This window comes from Notolepis coatsorum, assembly GCF_963971535.1.
Source record: "Notolepis coatsorum genome assembly, chromosome: 13".
Taxonomy (NCBI): Eukaryota; Metazoa; Chordata; class Actinopteri; order Aulopiformes; family Paralepididae; genus Notolepis; species Notolepis coatsorum.
This window is the reverse complement of record NC_140177.1, coordinates 89,048,078-89,066,504: the sequence shown is the minus strand read 5'-3', so window position 1 is coordinate 89,066,504 and position 18,427 is coordinate 89,048,078. Positions and strand designations below refer to the sequence as shown.

At 46.6% G+C, this 18,427-nt stretch overlaps 1 protein-coding gene across 1 annotated transcript in view; it reads left to right on the top strand.

Annotated features, from left to right (window-relative positions):
* b4galt2 (UDP-Gal:betaGlcNAc beta 1,4- galactosyltransferase, polypeptide 2) overlaps window positions 1–18,427 on the top strand; it is a gene marked incomplete at both ends in the record, with an annotated part of 543,036 nt that overhangs the window by 455,751 nt on the left and 68,858 nt on the right. Inside the window, one exon of the mRNA XM_084327734.1 lies at window positions 11,665–11,769. Coding sequence (XP_084183860.1) covers window positions 11,665–11,769 — 105 coding nt within the window. The remainder of the gene's footprint in view (window positions 1–11,664; window positions 11,770–18,427) is intronic.

Sequence of the window (18,427 nt, the reverse complement as noted above, 5' to 3'; positions counted from 1 at the left end):
ATAGGTCAATATAATTTAGTATCTAACTAGCTGAAAAATATATTCACAGTATTCACAGTGTCACATAAGGTGCAGTATGCATAAGGTAGTGTTATAATTTACTATCTACTGAAATATACATTATTCACAGTATCACAGTATCCACTCAAATATACATTATTCACAGTATCACAGTATCCACATAAGGTGCAGTATGCCTAAGGTAGTGTTATTGTCCTCCTTGGGTTCCTATTAGTCCCAGGTCAATGTCTGGCAGCAGTTGCTGCCCCCTGTTGTGGAGCCTGATGGCCGCTGGTATGAAGGACTGTCCGAGGCGGTTAGTTGAGTGTCGGGGGGGTATGAGTCTGTGGCTGAACGAGCTTCTCATCTTGACTAGCTCGTCGTAGAGGGGGTGGCGCCGCATGAGGGAAACGCTCAGTAGAGCGAGGGCGTGGCTGCTGTTGTAGCTCTAATAGCTCTAGTTAATGTAACGGAATATAACCGGAATTAATGTACTTAGTCAATTATAGACTTGGTTAAACACAGGTGTGTTATACCCAAATAGGTACAAGTAAATCAAGAGTTACGGCGGACGACTCAAAGTGGATACTGGCCAGACGTATCCTCAGAGAGCTCTAGAATCCAGTAAAATGTCAAAAAAAAATATATATATATATTTATAGTAGAGGGAAAAGGATTCTGGTTAGGATGGCCGAGGTATTGGATTGGAGGGGGGGCCAGGAGGAGGGAGGGGTGAGTTAGAAAGGGGGGGGGGGGTATCAGGCGAGAGACAAAAGGTGAATGGGAGGGGGGTTGGAACATGATTGTTTGAGGGGGGGAGGGGATCATTATTCCACAGTAACTATTGAAAACGTGCTGGAAGCACGGCATACTTTTGCTAGAAGTTGTAATGCAACTGTACTGTTTAGCAAATGTGTATACTCTCTTTTCTAGACTCTTATTGTATCATGTTTCAAGTTTCAAGTTTCTTTTAGTCGTCATACAGAAGTACAGAATACTTTTATACAAAATGCTTCTTTCTATTACGCTCCAGAGACTGTGCTAGACAAAAATAGATAAGTATAAAATAAAATAAGTATAGCAAGTATAAAATAGAAGTCACGTACGTGGACACAAGTGTTCAGTATGTACATATGTACAATGTTCAATGCAGAGTAGAAGTAACTGAGTTACCATACAATATACTAATATACAATATACTATATAGTGCAAAGCAGAAATGGGATGAGGTACAATTTACAGTAAGGTGTAATGAGGTATGGGTTGTAGTGCAAATTCTTTACCAATAAATATAAAGTGTGTTTAGGTGTTCTAAAGTGTGTAAAGTGGGTGCTGCAGTGAGTTGTTTGTTTAAAGTGAGTGTGTGCGTGTGGATGTGTGTGCTGTGAGTGCATTTGATGGTTGTTACATAGTGTTATTGTCCGTTGAGCATCCTGATGGCCTGGGGATAGAAGCTTCTTCTGAGTCTTTCTGTGCTTGCCATGAGACTCCGGTATCGCTTGCCTGACCGCAGCAGTTCAAAGAGGCAGTTGTTTGGGTGGCTGGAGTCTTTGATAATTCTCTTAGCTTTACCCATGCACCGCTTGTTGTAAATGTTCTGGAGAGTGGGAAGCCCCCCTCCAATTGTGTGTTCGGCTGAACGTGCCACTCTCTGTAGTCTGCTACGGTCTTGTGTGGTGCTATTCCCAAACCAGGAGGTGATATTGCCAGTCAGGATGCTCTCTATTGTGCATGAGTAGAAGTTCTTAAGGATCTTCTGACTGACTTGGAACTTCCTTAGGCGCCTGAGGAAGTAGAGGCGTTGCCGTGCCTTCTTCACAACACTGTCAATGTGTGTGATCCATGTCAAGTCCTTGGATATGTGGACTCCGAGGTACTTGAAACTGTTCACTCTCTCAACCGGTGCCCCGTCGATGCTGAGGGGGCTGTAGTCCCTGACCCCCGACCTCCTGAAGTCCACAATCATCTCTTTTGTTTTGCTGACGTTCAGGGAGAGGCAATTCTCCTGACACCACTGCGACAGATTCTCTACCTCTTCCAGGTAGGCCCTCTCGTCGTTGGCAGAGATCAGGCCCACCACTACTGTGTCATCAGCAAATTTGATGATTGTGTTGTTGTTCCGCTGTGCCACACAGTCATGTGTGTACAGGGAGTAGAGGAGGGGACTCAGAACACAGCCCTGGGGGGCCCCTATGTTGAGCGTTGTTATGTACCAGGAGCTGATCACTTCTGTGTCACTGTGCATGCAGGTGAGGGCTGCCAATTAGCCAATTAGTGCTGATTGGTTACCTGCTGGGAGCTTTAAAGGCAGACCTAGTAACACACATGCAGTGTCTGTGCTGAGAGGAAGAGCTGTCAGGTTCTTCCAGTCCTTGTCCGTTGGGTTTCCATTAGTACCTTAGTTTACATTTACCTTAATAGTTCCTTGAGATAGTAGCACTTTGAGTTAGAGCACAGGGTTTTGGTGTTGGTTTGCACATAGGTTGCGTACCCATGAGCCAGGGTCGTAACAGTTGGGCGCTCGTCCGGGATCTTTTACCCCTAGAACTTTGTTTGGTGTTTTTTTTTTTTGTGTTACACGGGGTGTCATGGTATTATGGTTTGGGTGGTGTTCGTTACATATGGTGTAACGTGGGGGTTCGAGCCATTTCGTCAAACAGGTGAGTAGGCCGTATTTGTTTGTAATTTGATGTGACTACTTATGCTGTTAAAATATATAGTTTAGTGGGCACCACATGTAGATAGAGACATTATTTTCTGGTTGTTGGTTAGCGTCCTGTGCACCACGTACTCCTGGGGCGGTCAATGAAATGATTGGTATATGATCTTTGACTGGTAGCAGGTGTGGTTGAAGAAAGTTAGGTCTACAGGGCATTAGTTTAAGGGTAGGTAGATTACGGCGGCCAGAAAAGCACAGGTAGTGTGGTAGGGCTTGATTTAGTGTTTCTTAGGGTAGACATGTGGTGGGCCGGTTTTGACTGCAGTTTAGACGTAGAAGCATATGTAGTCATATCAGGTTAGAAGGCGCACCTGTTTGGAATTGTTTGTTGGATTTATTTTGTTTGTTTGAGTGTTTGGTGAGCATACCTGGTAGCACCTAACACCCTGCGTGTATGACATGTCTATTTAGGGTGGGTGTTTTTTTTTTTTTTTTTTTTTGCAACCTAGAAAGGTGCGCTCCGTAGAGCTCACATTTCGACCGCGTTCCCTTCTGGTTGTTGTTATTGGCATTTAGCGTTATTCATGGTTCTTCAGTGGTTCTTCGTGGTTCTTCAGTGGTTCGTTGGGGGGGTCTTCGTGGTTCGTTAGTGGTTCTTCATGACTGTGAGGTAGGGTGTGTAGCTTGGGGTGGCTGGTTCAGTGACAATGGCTTCCATCAGGGACTTTGTTGATCGCCCGTCTCATGACTTGTTAGAGAAGTTTTCCAAAGAACAACTGCTAGAACTTGCTGTACACTACAGGGTAGAGCTTTCTGCAGGGGAGAAACGTTTGAAGCCGTCTGCCTTGAGTGCGTTAAGGGTGTTACTCGTTAGGGAGCAGGTACTTGAGGAGAGGGTGGAGGAGCCTCCTTCGTCTGGCGCGTCTCCGCTATTACCTGGTGTGGAGGGTGAGTGGAGGATAAGGGAGTTGGAGTTTAAGGAAAGGCAGCTAGAGCGAGAGCGTGAGGAGAGGAGAGAGGAGCGTGAGCTAAAGGAGAGAGAGAGGAAAGAGGAGCGTGAGCATGAGCGTGAGCGTGAGGAGCGTGTGTTTAAGGAGAAACAAATGTTGCTGGAGCACGAGCGTGCACAGAAGGAGCTTGAATATAAGCATGCTGCCTTGCAGGCGGGTGCTCTGCATCCAGAGTCTCGTTCCGGGTTTGATGTAGGCAGGAATATTAGGATGGTGCCACCATTTTTTGAGAAAGACGTGGAAAGATATTTTCCCCTTTTTGAACGGGTGGCAACCACATTGAAGTGGCCTGATACCGCCTGGACACTGCTGCTGCAATGTGTTTTAGTTGGTACGGCACAAGAAGCCTACACTGCTCTGTCCCTTGAACAAAGCGCTGATTATGAGCTGGTTAAAGCTTCCATTTTGAGGGCTTATGAGTTGGTCCCGAGGCCTATCGTCAGCGTTTTAGAGGTTATCGCAGGTCGGAGGGGCAGTCTTATGTTGAATTTGGAAGGGAGAAGGAGAACCTGTTTGACAGGTGGTGCACTTCTCAGAAGGCAGAGTCAAGAGAGCAGCTTAGGCAGTTGATTCTCCTAGAGGAATTTAAAAGATGTGTTCCTGATACCGTTTCCACACATCTAAATGAGCGTAAGGTTTCGAAGATAGGCGACGCCGCTGTCTTCGCTGATGAGTTTGTGTTGACACACAAGTCCGTGTTTTTGGAGGACTACCGTGTTGAGTCCGGGGATAGGCGTCCTGTTCAGGGGGGCCGTTTCCCAAAACCTGTGTCTGCTGGTCAGTTAACTTCACCTCCTAGGCGGGGTGGTTCTGCTGGTGCATTCCCAGAAGGGATTATCTGTTTCTACTGTAAAGAACCTGGTCATATCGTTGCTGGGTGCCCGGTGCTTGAGCAGAAAAATGTCAGAACCGTGGCTCTGGTAGAAACCATATGCAGAACGCCTATGCCAACGTTAGATGGGGATGGGGGAAGTATCAAACGTGTGGACAAAGAGCTCGAGGGTTCCTCAAGGTTTATGATGAATGGATTTGTTTCCCTGACTAAGGCACTAGAGTCCAAACAGGCTATAACAATTTGGAGAGATACCGGTGCTTTTCAGTCCCTCATTCTGGAGGGGGTTTTGCCGTTTTCAGAAAACTCTTCTTTGCATTCCGGTGTCGTTGTTCGGGGCTTTGGGGGTGGATTTGTGGATGCACCTTTGCATGAGGTCACGCTCAATTCTCCCTTAGTATCAGGCAATGTTGTTGTGGGGGTATGTTCTCACATTCCCATAAAGGGGGTGTCCTTCATTCTAGGGAATGATTTGGCTGGTGACAAAGTGTTGGCTACTCCGGTTGTAACTCCCATTCCTGTGGTTTCTGAGGTCTCTAATGAGCTGGCACAGAAACATCCAGGAGTGTTTCCTGTGTGTGCTGTGGCACGAGAAATGTCAAAGGACAAAAGTGATGTTGTTGATACTTCGACTTGGGACATTACACTTAGTGACACATTCTTTGTTGAATTAAAATGTGTACCTGTTGAGAATTTTGGAAAGCACACTGTGGATGTACCTCTGCATAATGATTCTCTTGATTGTGGCTTTGTGTTAGGCCCGGTGGTGAAACCAGAGTTGACATGCGTGCCGGAGAAGCATGTGACGGGAGATGATATGGCAGCGCAGTGTCTCAAGGTCTTCCCAGCCTGTACGGTGGCTGAGGCCACGAACGAATTGGAGGATGAGTGTGGGAAGGATGCTATGAGAGGTGCTGTTGTTTCATGTGACACCGTTCTAGTTGGAGAGGCTACTAAGCCTGACTTAGGCTGCCAGCCTTCAGTAGCTCTATTGTCCCTAATGTTTCACTTGTGGGCAGGGATGGTCCCAGTATGTCAGTTGATGATTCTGACATTGATCCACATGTCCACACTGATTCGCTGCCATGCACTAGGTGTGATGGTCAACCTAGTTACCCGTGTCCTGTGGAGCAGGAGCCGCCTTCGCGACCTTGTCTGTTGAGTGGCAGCCATTTTGATTTTGATCAGGAAAATGTTATTTTGGGTGACGCCATTTTAGATGGTGTTCCAGACGTTTTTGTGACTGTCGTACTGCCATGTTCCCGGTACACTGGGGCTGTACCTGAGGCGGTACATCCTACTCTGGATGTTCACGGTTTGCAGTATCCTGAACTGCCAGTGCCAGGTGGGATGGATATGGGTGCGGTGGTGGTATCAGTGATCTATGGTTTTTGTTGTGCTGTGTTCTGTTCTGTTGAGCGCAGTTCTCAGGTTGATTTTGGTTTGCAGTCTAATTTTGACAGATCGGTATCGGTGGTCGTGTTCGACAGGGGCCGACCCACTATCGCTGTTGTGGTAGTGGCCCTGATACCTAATGGGTCACAGTGTTTTTTTTTTGTTTTTGTTTATGGGTTGTTGTGTGGTGGTTGCCTCTGGGGCAACCAGTTTGGTGGGGGAGGTGTTATGTACCAGGAGCTGATCACTTCTGTGTCACTGTGCATGCAGGTGAGGGCTGCCAATTAGCCAATTAGTGCTGATTGGTTACCTGCTGGGAGCTTTAAAGGCAGACCTAGTAACACACATGCAGTGTCTGTGCTGAGAGGAAGAGCTGTCAGGTTCTTCCAGTCCTTGTCCGTTGGGTTTCCATTAGTACCTTAGTTTACATTTACCATAATAGTTCCTTGAGATAGTAGCACTTTGAGTTAGAGCACAGGGTTTTGGTGTTGGTTTGCACATAGGTTGCGTACCCATGAGCCAGGGTCTTAACAAGCGTGATGGATGAGGAGGTGCAGTTGCCTGCTCTTACCACCTGGGGTCTACCCGTCAGGAAGTCCAAGACCCACTGGCAGAGGTCATAGTTCAAGCCCAGGTCCCTGAGCTTGGCTATGAGTTTGGAGGGGACTATGGTGTTGAATGCTGAGCTGTAGTCGATCAACAGCATTCTCACATAGTTCCCCTGCCTCTTGTCCATGTGTGATGCTGCTGTGTGCAGCACATGGGCTATGGCGTCCTCCATGGACCTGTTGGGGCGATATGCAAATTGCAGGGGGTCCAGGTTGATGGGGAGGGAGGAACAGATGTAGCCCTTCACAAAGCATTTCATGGCTATGGAGGTGAGAGCTACAGGGTGGTAGTCGTTGAGGCAAGCGGCGTAGATTATTTGGGTACAGGGATGATGGTGGACTTCTTCAGACAGGTGGGGATGACAGCCTGTTCTAAGGACAGGTTAAATATGTCAGTGAATACCGGGGCCAGTTGGTCGGCACAGACTTTTCGGACGCGGCCAGGGATGCCATCCGGTCCTGCTGCCTTCCTGATATTCACTTTCTTAAAGGTCCTCCTCACCTCATGTTCTGTTATACTGAACACTGAATCTCCATCAGCAGCGCCCCCCCCCCGCCCCCCCTCCATTGCAGTGGTTTGTAGGCTGGTGTTGTTATTCACAGCCTCAAACCTCGCATAGAAGGTATTGAGATCATTTGCTAAGGAGATGTCACTGTTCAGTTTGAGGGAGGTGCCTTTGTAATCTGTCATCGTTCTGAGGCCCTGCCACATACCTCTAGAGTCAGCCTGTTCAAACTGAAGTTCAACTTTATCCCTATAACGCCGTTTTGCATCTATTACTGCTCTCCTGACGTTGTATCTTGCCACCTTGTGGTCATTCATGTTGCCTGTCACAAGCCCGGCGTTGTAGGCTGATGTGCGCACTTTCAAAGCCTCACGGACGGATTTATCTACCCAGGGCTTTTGATTTAGGTAAACTCTAATTGTGGTAGAGAGGATTGTTTCTTCTACCAGAGTACAGACAAAGTCAAGCACCGTTTCAGTGTATTCGTTAATATTGGCTGTGTTATCACGGAACACACTCCAATCTGTGCATTCCAGTGCAGCCTGGAGTGTCTCCTCTGACATCACAGTCCAATGCTTAACCTCTCGCGATACTACCGGCACGCGCTTAAGACTCTGTTTATACTTGCAAAAGAAAGATGGCGGCGTGGTCCGACATGCCGAATGGACTAAGAGCCTGTGCCTTGTACCCGTTCTTAAATTGCGAGTATACATGGTCTACAAACAGTACTGTATTTGCAAATCTGGTATGTCATAAATGTATAGATGTAGCAGTACTGTCTGTATGTCGTGTATGTCATATATGTTATGATGAATTGAAAATGGGGGACCCTGATGTAAGACGAAAGTCTTTCTCTGGTCTGCATCCCCTTAACAATTGTATGTATTGAGCTGTACTGTACTGTACTGTACCCATTCTGTTAATAAAGTTTTCAATCTATCAATCAATCAAAACTTTTGCATTGCTCCAAGTTGTGTGTCACTAACGACTCCTGCCCAGGGACCACAGAGGAAAACTAGCTGGTCCAATATATTTATTGTGCTTTCTCTCTGTCAAATAAACACATTCAAAAATATATTATTTAAAATCAGAATATAAAAATAATAATAATAATAATAAACTTTATTTGTATAGCACCTTTCATTAAAAAATGTCAGCTCAAAGTGCTTTACACCAGAAAACGACATAGAAAAAAGCATAAAATGAGCACAATTATATTGTGCAGACAATATAAAATCAGTTTTTCACATTAGGATCTAACATCCCAATAGGCCACCTTGTTTATGGTTTGAATTAAAAATAGACAATAATAAAAAGAATAAGATAGAATAGACAGAGTAAAATAGTGCAATAGTGCAGTGCAATCAAACAGTAGAATATAATAGACATACAATTTGCACATAAAGTGCAGACATATAAAATCACAGTTTTTTACAGTGCAATAAAATAAGTGAATCTTGACAAAAGCAAGCCTTCTGTGGACACACTGCCTGACTACATACTGTATAGTGTATACACATCACATCCCTGGATTGTACTGCTATACTGTACTTCCAACACATATGTGATATGAATTGACAGCAATACGATGCATTTGGTGGCTCAGTAACAGCTCACACACGAGAGCTCACAAGCTTCCTGGACCACTTGATTGCTTCTTATTTTGCAAGGACATGTGGAGCAGTTTGGATTTAATAATCATTGTTATTGTCCTCGTGTTATTCTTCTGTGTTGTACTTCATGGTATCTCTCCCTCTCTCTCTCTCTCTCTCTCTCTCTCTCTCTCTCTCTCTCTCTCTCTCTCTCTCTCTCTCTCTCTCTCTCTCTCTCTCTCTCTCTCTCTCTCTCTCTCTCTCTCTCTCTATCTATCTATCTTCATAGGATATGTTATTTATATGATATAAATAAATAAGTTTGCCTATGTTGTAGGAACATCTTTACTGTAGCCTACTGCTCTCTCTCACCCTCTATATATCTCTCACTCTCTCTTTCTCTTCCCCTCTGTCTCATTCCCATTTTATCTCCCCCTCAACCTCTCTTCATAGGATAATATGTTATTTATATGTTATGAATAAATAACTTTGCCATATTTACTGCATGCTCTCTCTCTATATATATCTCTCGCTCTCTCTCATTTTCTCTCTCTGTCTATGTTGTAGCAAAGAAAATATGAATAACCTTGTTTTATTTCTGTTTGTGGATTCTGTTTGGATCTTCACCATGGCCTCTTCTTTGCTGTGTCTATATGGGATCATTGGGATCTAGACACTACTACTGATATTAGCACACGCTGCAACAGGGAATAAACATGGGCCCATTATGAATGGTAGATGTTAGATCACACTGGGTCAGAATGCTAGATGTTACAGTAGATCACACTGGGTCAGAATGCTAGATGTTACAGTAGATCACACTGGGTCTGAATGGTAGATGTTAGATCACACTGGGTCAGAATGGTGGATGTTAGATCACACTGGGTCAGAATGGTATATGTTAGATCACACTGGGTCAGAATGGTAGATGTTAGATCACACTGGGTCAGAATGGTATATGTTAGATCACACTGGGTCAGAATGGTAGATGTTAGATCACACTGGGTCAGAATGGTAGATGTTAGATCACACTGAGTCAGAATGCTAGATGTTAGATCACACTGAGTCAGAATGGTAGATGTTAGATCACACTGGGTCAGAATGGTAGATGTTAGATCACACTGAGTCAGAATGCTAGATGTTAGATCACACTGAGTCAGAATGGTAGATGTTAGATCACACTGGGTCAGAATAGTAGATGTTAGATCACACTGGGTCATCAGCATTTTATTGGGGGTTGTCACTTTTTGTCCAAAATGCAAAGGCGCAACTCGTCATAATTGTTTACAAACGTATCCCTAATCTTTACCTCTCCCAATACCTACAAATGAAAAATAACCGTTTGGAATGTTTATGTTTTGAAATGTTCTATAGTTTGAAATGGTCTTTGCAAGGACATGTGGAGCAGTTTGGATTTAATAATCATTGTTATTGTCCTCGTGTTATTCTTCTGTGTTTGTACTTCATGGTATCTCTCCCTCTCTCTCTCTCTCTCTCTCTCTCTCTCTCTCTCTCTCTCTCTCTCTCTCTCTCTCTCTCTCTCTCTCTCTCTCTCTCTCTCTCTCTCTCTCTCTCTCTCTCTCTCTCTCTCTCTATCTATCTATCTTCATAGGATATGTTATTTATATGATATAAATAAATAAGTTTACCTATGTTGTAGGAACATCTTTACTGTAGCCTACTGCTCTCTCTCACCCTCTATATATCTCTCACTCTCTCTTTCTCTTCCCCTCTGTCTCATTCCCATTTTATCTCCCCCTCAACCTCTCTTCATAGGATAATATGTTATTTATATGTTATGAATAAATAACTTTGCCATATTTACTGCATGCTCTCTCTCTATATATATCTCTCTCGCTCTCTCTCATTTTCTCTCTCTGTCTATGTTGTAGCAAAGAAAATATGAATAACCTTGTTTTATTTCTGTTTGTGGATTCTGTTTGGATCTTCACCATGGCCTCTTCTTTGCTGTGTCTATATGGGATCATTGGGATCTAGACACTACTACTGATATTAGCACACGCTGCAACAGGGAATAAACATGGGCCCATTATGAATGGTAGATGTTAGATCACACTGGGTCAGAATGCTAGATGTTACAGTAGATCACACTGGGTCCGAATGCTAGATGTTACAGTAGATCACACTGGGTCTGAATGGTAGATGTTAGATCACACTGGGTCAGAATGGTGGATGTTAGATCACACTGGGTCAGAATGGTAGATGTTAGATCACACTGGGTCAGAATGGTAGATGTTAGATCACACTGGGTCAGAATGGTATATGTTAGATCACACTGGGTCAGAATGGTAGATGTTAGATCACACTGGGTCAGAATGGTAGATGTTAGATCACACTGGGTCAGAATGGTAGATGTTAGATCACACTGGGTCAGAATGCTAGATGTTAGATCACACTGGGTCAGAATGGTAGATGTTAGATCACACTGGGTCAGAATGGTAGATGTTAGATCACACTGGGTCAGAATGGTAGATGTTAGATCACACTGGGTCAGACTGCTAGATGTTAGATCACACTGGGTCAGAATGGTAGATGTTAGATCACACTGAGTCAGACTGCTAGATGTTAGATCACACTGGGTCAGAATGGTAGATGTTAGATCACACTGGGTCAGAATGGTAGATGTTAGATCACACTGAGTCAGAATGCTAGTTGTTAGATCACACTGAGTCAGAATGGTAGATGTTAGATCACACTGGGTCAGAATGGTAGATGTTAGATCACACTGAGTCAGAATGCTAGATGTTAGATCACACTGAGTCAGAATGGTAGATGTTAGATCACACTGGGTCAGAATGGTAGATGTTAGATCACACTGGGTCATCAGCATTTTATTGGGGGTTGTCACTTTTTGTCCAAAATGCAAAGGCGCAACTCGTCATAATTGTTTACAAACGTATCCCTAATCTTTACCTCTCCCAATACCTACAAATGAAAAATAACAGTTTGGAATGTTTATGTTTTGAAATGTTCTATAGTTTGAAATGGTCTCTATAATATGAAAACTAACCGCCTGCTGTGTTTATCGTTGTGTATTTTAGGATCACTCTGAACGGCATGAAGGTGTCCAGACCAGACGTGAGGATCGGTCGCTACAGAATGATCAAACATGAGAGAGACAAGCACAACGAGCCCAACCCACAGAGGTAATAATAATAATTCATTAATAATAAATGAATTAATTGCATTTATATAGCGCTTTTCTAGACACTCAAAGCGCTTTACAATGTAGGGTGGAAATTGCCTCCTTCACCACCACTGGTAGCACCCAACCTTGGGCTACGCAGGCTCAATGGCTATCATACAATGGCACCCGGCACACATTACATTTACATTTAGTCATTTAGCTGACGCTTTTATCCAAAGCGACTTACAAGTTCTGTACGACAAGCCATCAGGAAGGGCACAACTCTATCAGCTGAGTAACAATGTTCGTCAAAGTGTTGAGTGCTACAGTGTAGGTTAGTTTATTAGGACAAGTGCATGACAGTATGGTTAGTTAGGGTTAGATTTTTTTTTTTTTTTTTTTTTTTTTAATTCAGATAATGGTTGAAGAAGTGCGTCTTTAGTCGACGGCGAAAGATTGGACGTGTTTCGGCTGTCCTAACTGGGGTGGGTAGTTCATTCCACCATTGTGGGGCAAGGACTGAGAATAGGCGACTTCTCTTTGATGACCCTCCCGGAGCTTGGATAGGAGTAGGTCTGAGGCGGCCAGAAAAAGCAGAGCGTAGGGGTCTTGAGGGTGTGTAGTTAGAGACCATTGACCGGAGGTAGGCGGGAGCAGTTCCCTTTGCCGCACGGTATGCTAGGTCAAGGGCCTTGAAGCGGATTCGTGCAGCAATGGGGAGCCAGTGCAGGTCCCTAAGAAGTGGGGTGACATGGGCCAACTTCGGTAGGTTTGAGATCAGGCGGGCCGCTGCGTTCTGAATGAGTTGAAGAGGCTTAGTGGCAGTGGCCGGGAGGCCAGCGAGCAGTGCGTTGCATTACGGGAGATGACTGTTGATTGGACGAGGAGTTGGGTGGATTCTTTTGTCAGGAAGGGGCGGATCCTTCTGACGTTGCTCAGGAGGAATCGGCAGGTTCTGGTTGTCGCTGCGATGTGAGCAGAGAAGTTCAACTGGTCGTCGAGGACAACACCAAGGTTCTTGGCGGTCGGGGACGCGGTCACAGCTGCATTCTCGACTGTGATGGAAAGGTCGGTCAGGGGGGAGGATTTGGCCGGCAGGTGGAGCAATTCTGTTTTGCTTAGGTTCAGTTTGAGGTGGTTGGTCGTCATCCAGGCGGAGATGTCGGACAGACAGGCCGAGATCCGCTCAGAGACGTGGATATCTGAGGGAGGGAAGGAGAGGAAGAGTTGAGTATCGTCGGCATAACAGTGGTAGGAGAAGCCATGAGACGTGATAATGTTACCCAGTGATTTAGTGTAGAGGGAGAAGAGAAGGGGTCCTAAAACCGAGCCCTGGGGGACACCCGTCCGCAGGGGGCGGGTGGCCGACAGGGTCCCTCTCCATGACACTTGGTAGGAGCGGTCATTGAGGTATGATGACAACCATGTCAGCGCAGAGCCAGCCACTCCCATTCCTGCGAGGGCCGCGAGGAGGATCTGGTGGTTGACTGTGTCGAAGGCTGCAGATAGATCTAGGAGAATCAGGACAGAGGAGTGGCCTTTCGCTTTTGCTAAGTGAAGTGCCTCTGTGACCGCAATGAGGGCTGTCTCTGTGGAGTGACCAGTTCTGAAGCCTGACTGATTAGGGTCTAGGAGGTCATTCTGTAAGAGATAAGCAGTAAGTTGGTTGGATACAGCACGTTCAAGTGTTTTAGAAAGGAAGGAGAGAAGAGAGACAGGACGGTAGTTGCCTATGACGGTAGGGTTCAGGGATGGTTTTTTTATGAGGGGCGTGACTCTGGCTTGTTTTAGGGAGGTGGGGACCACCCCCGAGTTGAGTGAGGAGTTGATGGTTGCAGTTAGGAATGGGAGGATGTATAGCGGTTAGGTGGCCGAGCGGAGATTGCGTTCGTCACCAGCCCCGGAGCTGTGAGCTCGATTCGCCTGTTCGAATCCAGCTCACAGCTCCGGGGTTGTCACCAGCTTGGCTGGCCGTCTGCACTGATACAATTGGCTGTATCAGAGGGTGGGAGAAGCTGGCGGGGTGGGTCCGGGTTGTTGTAAACAGCGACTCCTACAGTTCGGTCGGGGCGCCTGCTAAGCGCGGATTGGACGTGAGGGGGATAGTGTGGTCCTCCCACACGCTACGCCCTCTCAATGAGAATCCGCGCTGCCAGGTGAAAAGAAGCGGATTGGCTGGACGTGTGTCGGAGGAAGCACGTGGTAGCCTCCACTCTCCCAGATGATCTGACTGTGGGGGGTAAGTGCGCAGCGATCAGGAAGGGACTGGGAATTGGCATACGACTAACATTGGGATGGGAGAAAATCGGAGGAAAATGGACGGGGAAAAAGACCAATAAAAAAAAAAAAAAAGGAATGGGAGGATGTCTGGTGCTATGGTCTGGAGGAGTGGGGAAGGTAGCCGGTCCAGCTGGCATGTAGTCGGACGGTTCGACGTTACCAGTGTCAGGGTCTCGGCTTCTGTAATGGGAGAGAAAGATGACAGAGTGAAGGATGAGGTTCTCGATTCAGCATTTGGAATGGGTGGGGGTTGGGAGAAGGAGCTGCGGATGTTCTCCACTTTTTCCTCAAAGAAGATCGCAAAGTCTTCGGCAGAGAAAGATGATGGAGGGGGGGGTGGGGGGGGGAGTGAGGAGGGAGGACATGGTAGCATGCAGTTTGCGAAGATTCTTGGCAGAGGCCTCGATCCTATGGTGAAAGAAAGAAGCTTTGGCATTAGTAATGGATTTGGAGAATGTTAACAAGAGGTTGTGATATGTGTCGATGTCAGCAGTGAGGCGTGACTTTCTATACTTCCTTTCAGCTGCTCTCAGGACCTGTCTTTGTTCTCTCACTGGATCTGTCAGCCATGGACTGGGTGGGGAACGGCGGGCAGGTTTCTCAACGAGGGGACAGAGCTTGTCGAAGGAGGTTGCAAGGGCTGAGAGGAGGGTGGAGGTTGCCATCTCTGTGGAGAGAGCAGAGAAGGTGTCACTCAAAGGTAGAGCGGACAGTATGTCAGAGGAGAGGGTGGAGGGGGATAGGGAGGCCAGGTTGCGTCTGAGTGAGACGGTTTGAGTTGGGGTGAAGACCTTTCGGTTAAGCATGAGAGTTAGTGAGAAGGATATGAAGGAATGGTCAGATACATGTAGGGGAGTTACCGTGGTGTTAATGATGCTGGGGTTACGGGAAAATATGAGATCCAAGGAGTTGCCTGCTTTGTGGGTGGGAGGCATGGCAGTGGGAGTCAGGTCAAATGATTGTAGGAGGGAGACTACTATGACTGACTGAGATGAGTCAGGCAGGTTGAAGTCGCCCAATAGAAGGAGAGGGGTACCATCTTCCGGTAAGGAGCTTAGAAGCATGTCCAGCTCATCTGTGAAGTGATCGAGCGGACCTGGAGGGCGGTAGAGTGTAACAATGGTGAGATTGAAAGGATTAGAGACAGATACTGCATGATATTCAAAAGAGGAGAGTGACAGTGCTGGGAGGGGTGTTAAGTTTGTAGTCCATGAAGGAGATGTCATGAGGCCAGTGCCTCCACCCCGTCTGGAAGGTTGAGGTGTGTGAGTGAAGTTATAGTTTGTAGATAATGCTGCAGGTGTTGATGAGTTATTGGGGGTTATCCAGGTCTCAGTTAGAGCCAGGAGCTGCAGATTTTGACTATGGGCGTAGGCAGTAATGAAGTCAGCTTTCTTGACTGCTGATTGACAATTCCATAAGCCTCCCCGTACTGTGACAGGTGTATTAGTGGCTGTAGGAGGGTAGGAGAGATTAGCCGGGTTGCTAGCAACCCCCACCCATTCCAAATGCTGAATCGAGAACCTCATCCTTCACTCTGTCATCTTTCTCTCCCATTACAGAAGCAGAGACCCTGACACTGGTAACGTCAAACCGTCCGACTACTTGCCAGCTGGACCAGCTACCCTCCCCACTCCTCCAGACCATAGCACCAGACATCCTCCCTTCCTAACTGCAACCATCAACTCCTCACTCAACTCGGGGGTGGTCCCCACCTCCCTAAAACAAGCCAGAGTCACGCCGCTCATAAAAAAACCAACCCTGAACCCTACTGTCATAGGCAACTACCGTCCTGTCTCTCTTCTCTCCTTCCTTTCTAAAACACTTGAACGTGCTGTATCCAACCAACTTACTACTTATCTCTTACAGAATGACCTCCTAGACCCTAATCAGTCAGGCTTCAGGACTGGTCACTCCACAGAGACAGCCCTCATTGCGGTCACAGAGGCACTTCACTTAGCAAAAGCGAAAGGCCTCTCCTCTGTCCTGATTCTCCTAGATCTATCTGCAGCCTTCGACACAGTCAACCACCAGATCCTCCTTGCGGCCTCGCAGGAATGGGAGTGGCTGGCTCTGCGCTGACATGGCTGTCATCATACCTCAATGACCGCTCCTACCAAGTGTCATGGAGAGGGACCCTGTCGGCCACCCGCCCCCTGCGGACGGGTGTCCCCAGGGCTCGGTTTTAGGACCCCTTCTCTTCTCCCTCTACACTAAATCACTGGGTAACATTATCACGTCTCATGGCTTCTCCTACCATGTTATGCCGACGATACTCAACTCTTCCTCTCCTTCCCTCCCTCAGATATCCACGTCTCTGTGCGGATCTCGCCTGTCTGTCCGACATCTCAGCCTGGATGACGTCCAACCACCTCAAACTGAACCTAAGCAAAACAGAATTGCTCCACCTGCCGGCCAAATCCTCCCCCCTAACCGACCTTTCAATCACAGTCGAGAATGCAGCTGTGACTGCGTCCCCGACCGCCAAGAACCTTGGTGTTGTCTCGACGACCAGTTGAACTTCTCTGCTCACATCGCAGCGACGACCAGAACCTGCCGATTCCTCCTGAGCAACGTCAGAAGGATACGCCCCTTCCTGACAAAAGAAGCCACCCAACTCCTCGTCCAATCAACAGTCATCTCCCGCCTCGACTACTGCAATGCACTGCTCGCTGGCCTCCCGGCCACTGCCACTAAGCTCTTCAACTCATTCAGAACGCAGCGGCCCGCCTGATCTCAAACCTACCGAAGTCGGCCCATGTCACCCCACTTCTTAGGGACCTGCACTGGCTCCCCATTGCTGCACGAATCCGCTTCAAGGCCCTCGACCTAGCATACCGTGCGGCAAGGGAACCGCTCCCCGCCTACCTCCGGTCAATGGTCTCTAACTACACACCCTCAAGACCCCTACGCTCTGCATCTTCTGGCCGCCTCAGACCTACTCCTATCCAAGCTCCGGGAGGGTCATCAAAGAGAAGTCGCCTATTCTCAGTCCTTGCCCCACAATGGTGGAATGAACTACCACCCCAGTTAGGACAGCCGATCACGTCCAATCTTTCGCCGTCGACTAAAGACGCACTTCTTCAACCATTATCTGAATTAAAAAAAAAAAAAAAAAATCTAACCCTAACTAACCGTACTGTCATGCACTTGTCCTAATAAACTAACCTACACTGTAGCACTCAACACTTTGATGAACATTGTTGCTCAGCTGATAGAGTTGTGCCCTTCCTGATGGCTTGTCGTACAGAACTTGTAAGTCGCTTTGGATAAAAGCGTCAGCTAAATGACTAAATGTAAATGTAAATGTACATGCAATACGTGATGAAAGGGTAACATCACGCAATATCAACTGTGATATTGCCCGAATGGAAAAACTCTCTCTCTCTCTCTCTCTCTCTCTCTCTCTCTCTCTCTCTCTCTCTCTCTCTCTCTCTCTCTCTCTCTCTCCTCTCTCTCTCTCTCTCTCTCTCTCTCTCTCTCTCTCTCTCTCTCTCTCCCTCCCACTCAGAATGCCAGTCAAATGTAATGGTGTTCTACAGAATGTAATGATTTCCTACCAGGAGCTTTCATACCGTGATGTAGATGGTTTGCTCAGGTGGGTGTCCTGTGTCTACGTGGTATGCAAGTGTACAACGTGCCATGGCATTGATCTGCCTCTAGGGCAGAGTGGCTAAGTGTGAGTGAGTTCAATGGCTGCAAATCACCACCCACATAGTGTATGTTTATTTTTATTTTTACATCCATCCTTTAAAGTGGTAATACAGAGTGATCTTACACAGAGGAACAAGAACAACAAACCCAATCCACAGAGCTATGATTGCACACAGCCTAGTTTGTCTCCATTACACCTCAGTGGGAGCCTTTATTGGGCTTATCTGTCATCCATCTACCCTGCATTAGTACTGTGCTGGTTGCCATTGTAAAAGTCCTACGCACCATATCTATTCTGCATCTACCATGCACTGGTACTACTGTAAGAGCCACCGTACCAGTTCCCATTCATGTATATATCCTGTGTTTAGTACCTACTATATTTATCCTGCGTTTTCATGTATCTATACTGCGTTAGTACTCTTGTATCTATACTGTGTTAGTACTTGTGTATCTATCCTGCATTAGTACTCATGTATCGACCATGCGTTAGTACTTGTGTATCTATCCTGTGTTAGTACTTCAGTGGCCACCATTGACAGTTGTTTATTTGATGTCATACAGTACAACAGACTGCTATGGTGTAACACAACACTTTTGTCTCCAAAGCTTGTCGCAGGATAATGGCTTGTACATTCTGACGGCTGGAAAGAGACGAAAGAGGACAGAATTATACATGTTCAAATCTTTCTTCTGGGTAGAATGACGGTGTGGCTGATGATAGTAGTGCTGGAAGTATGCTT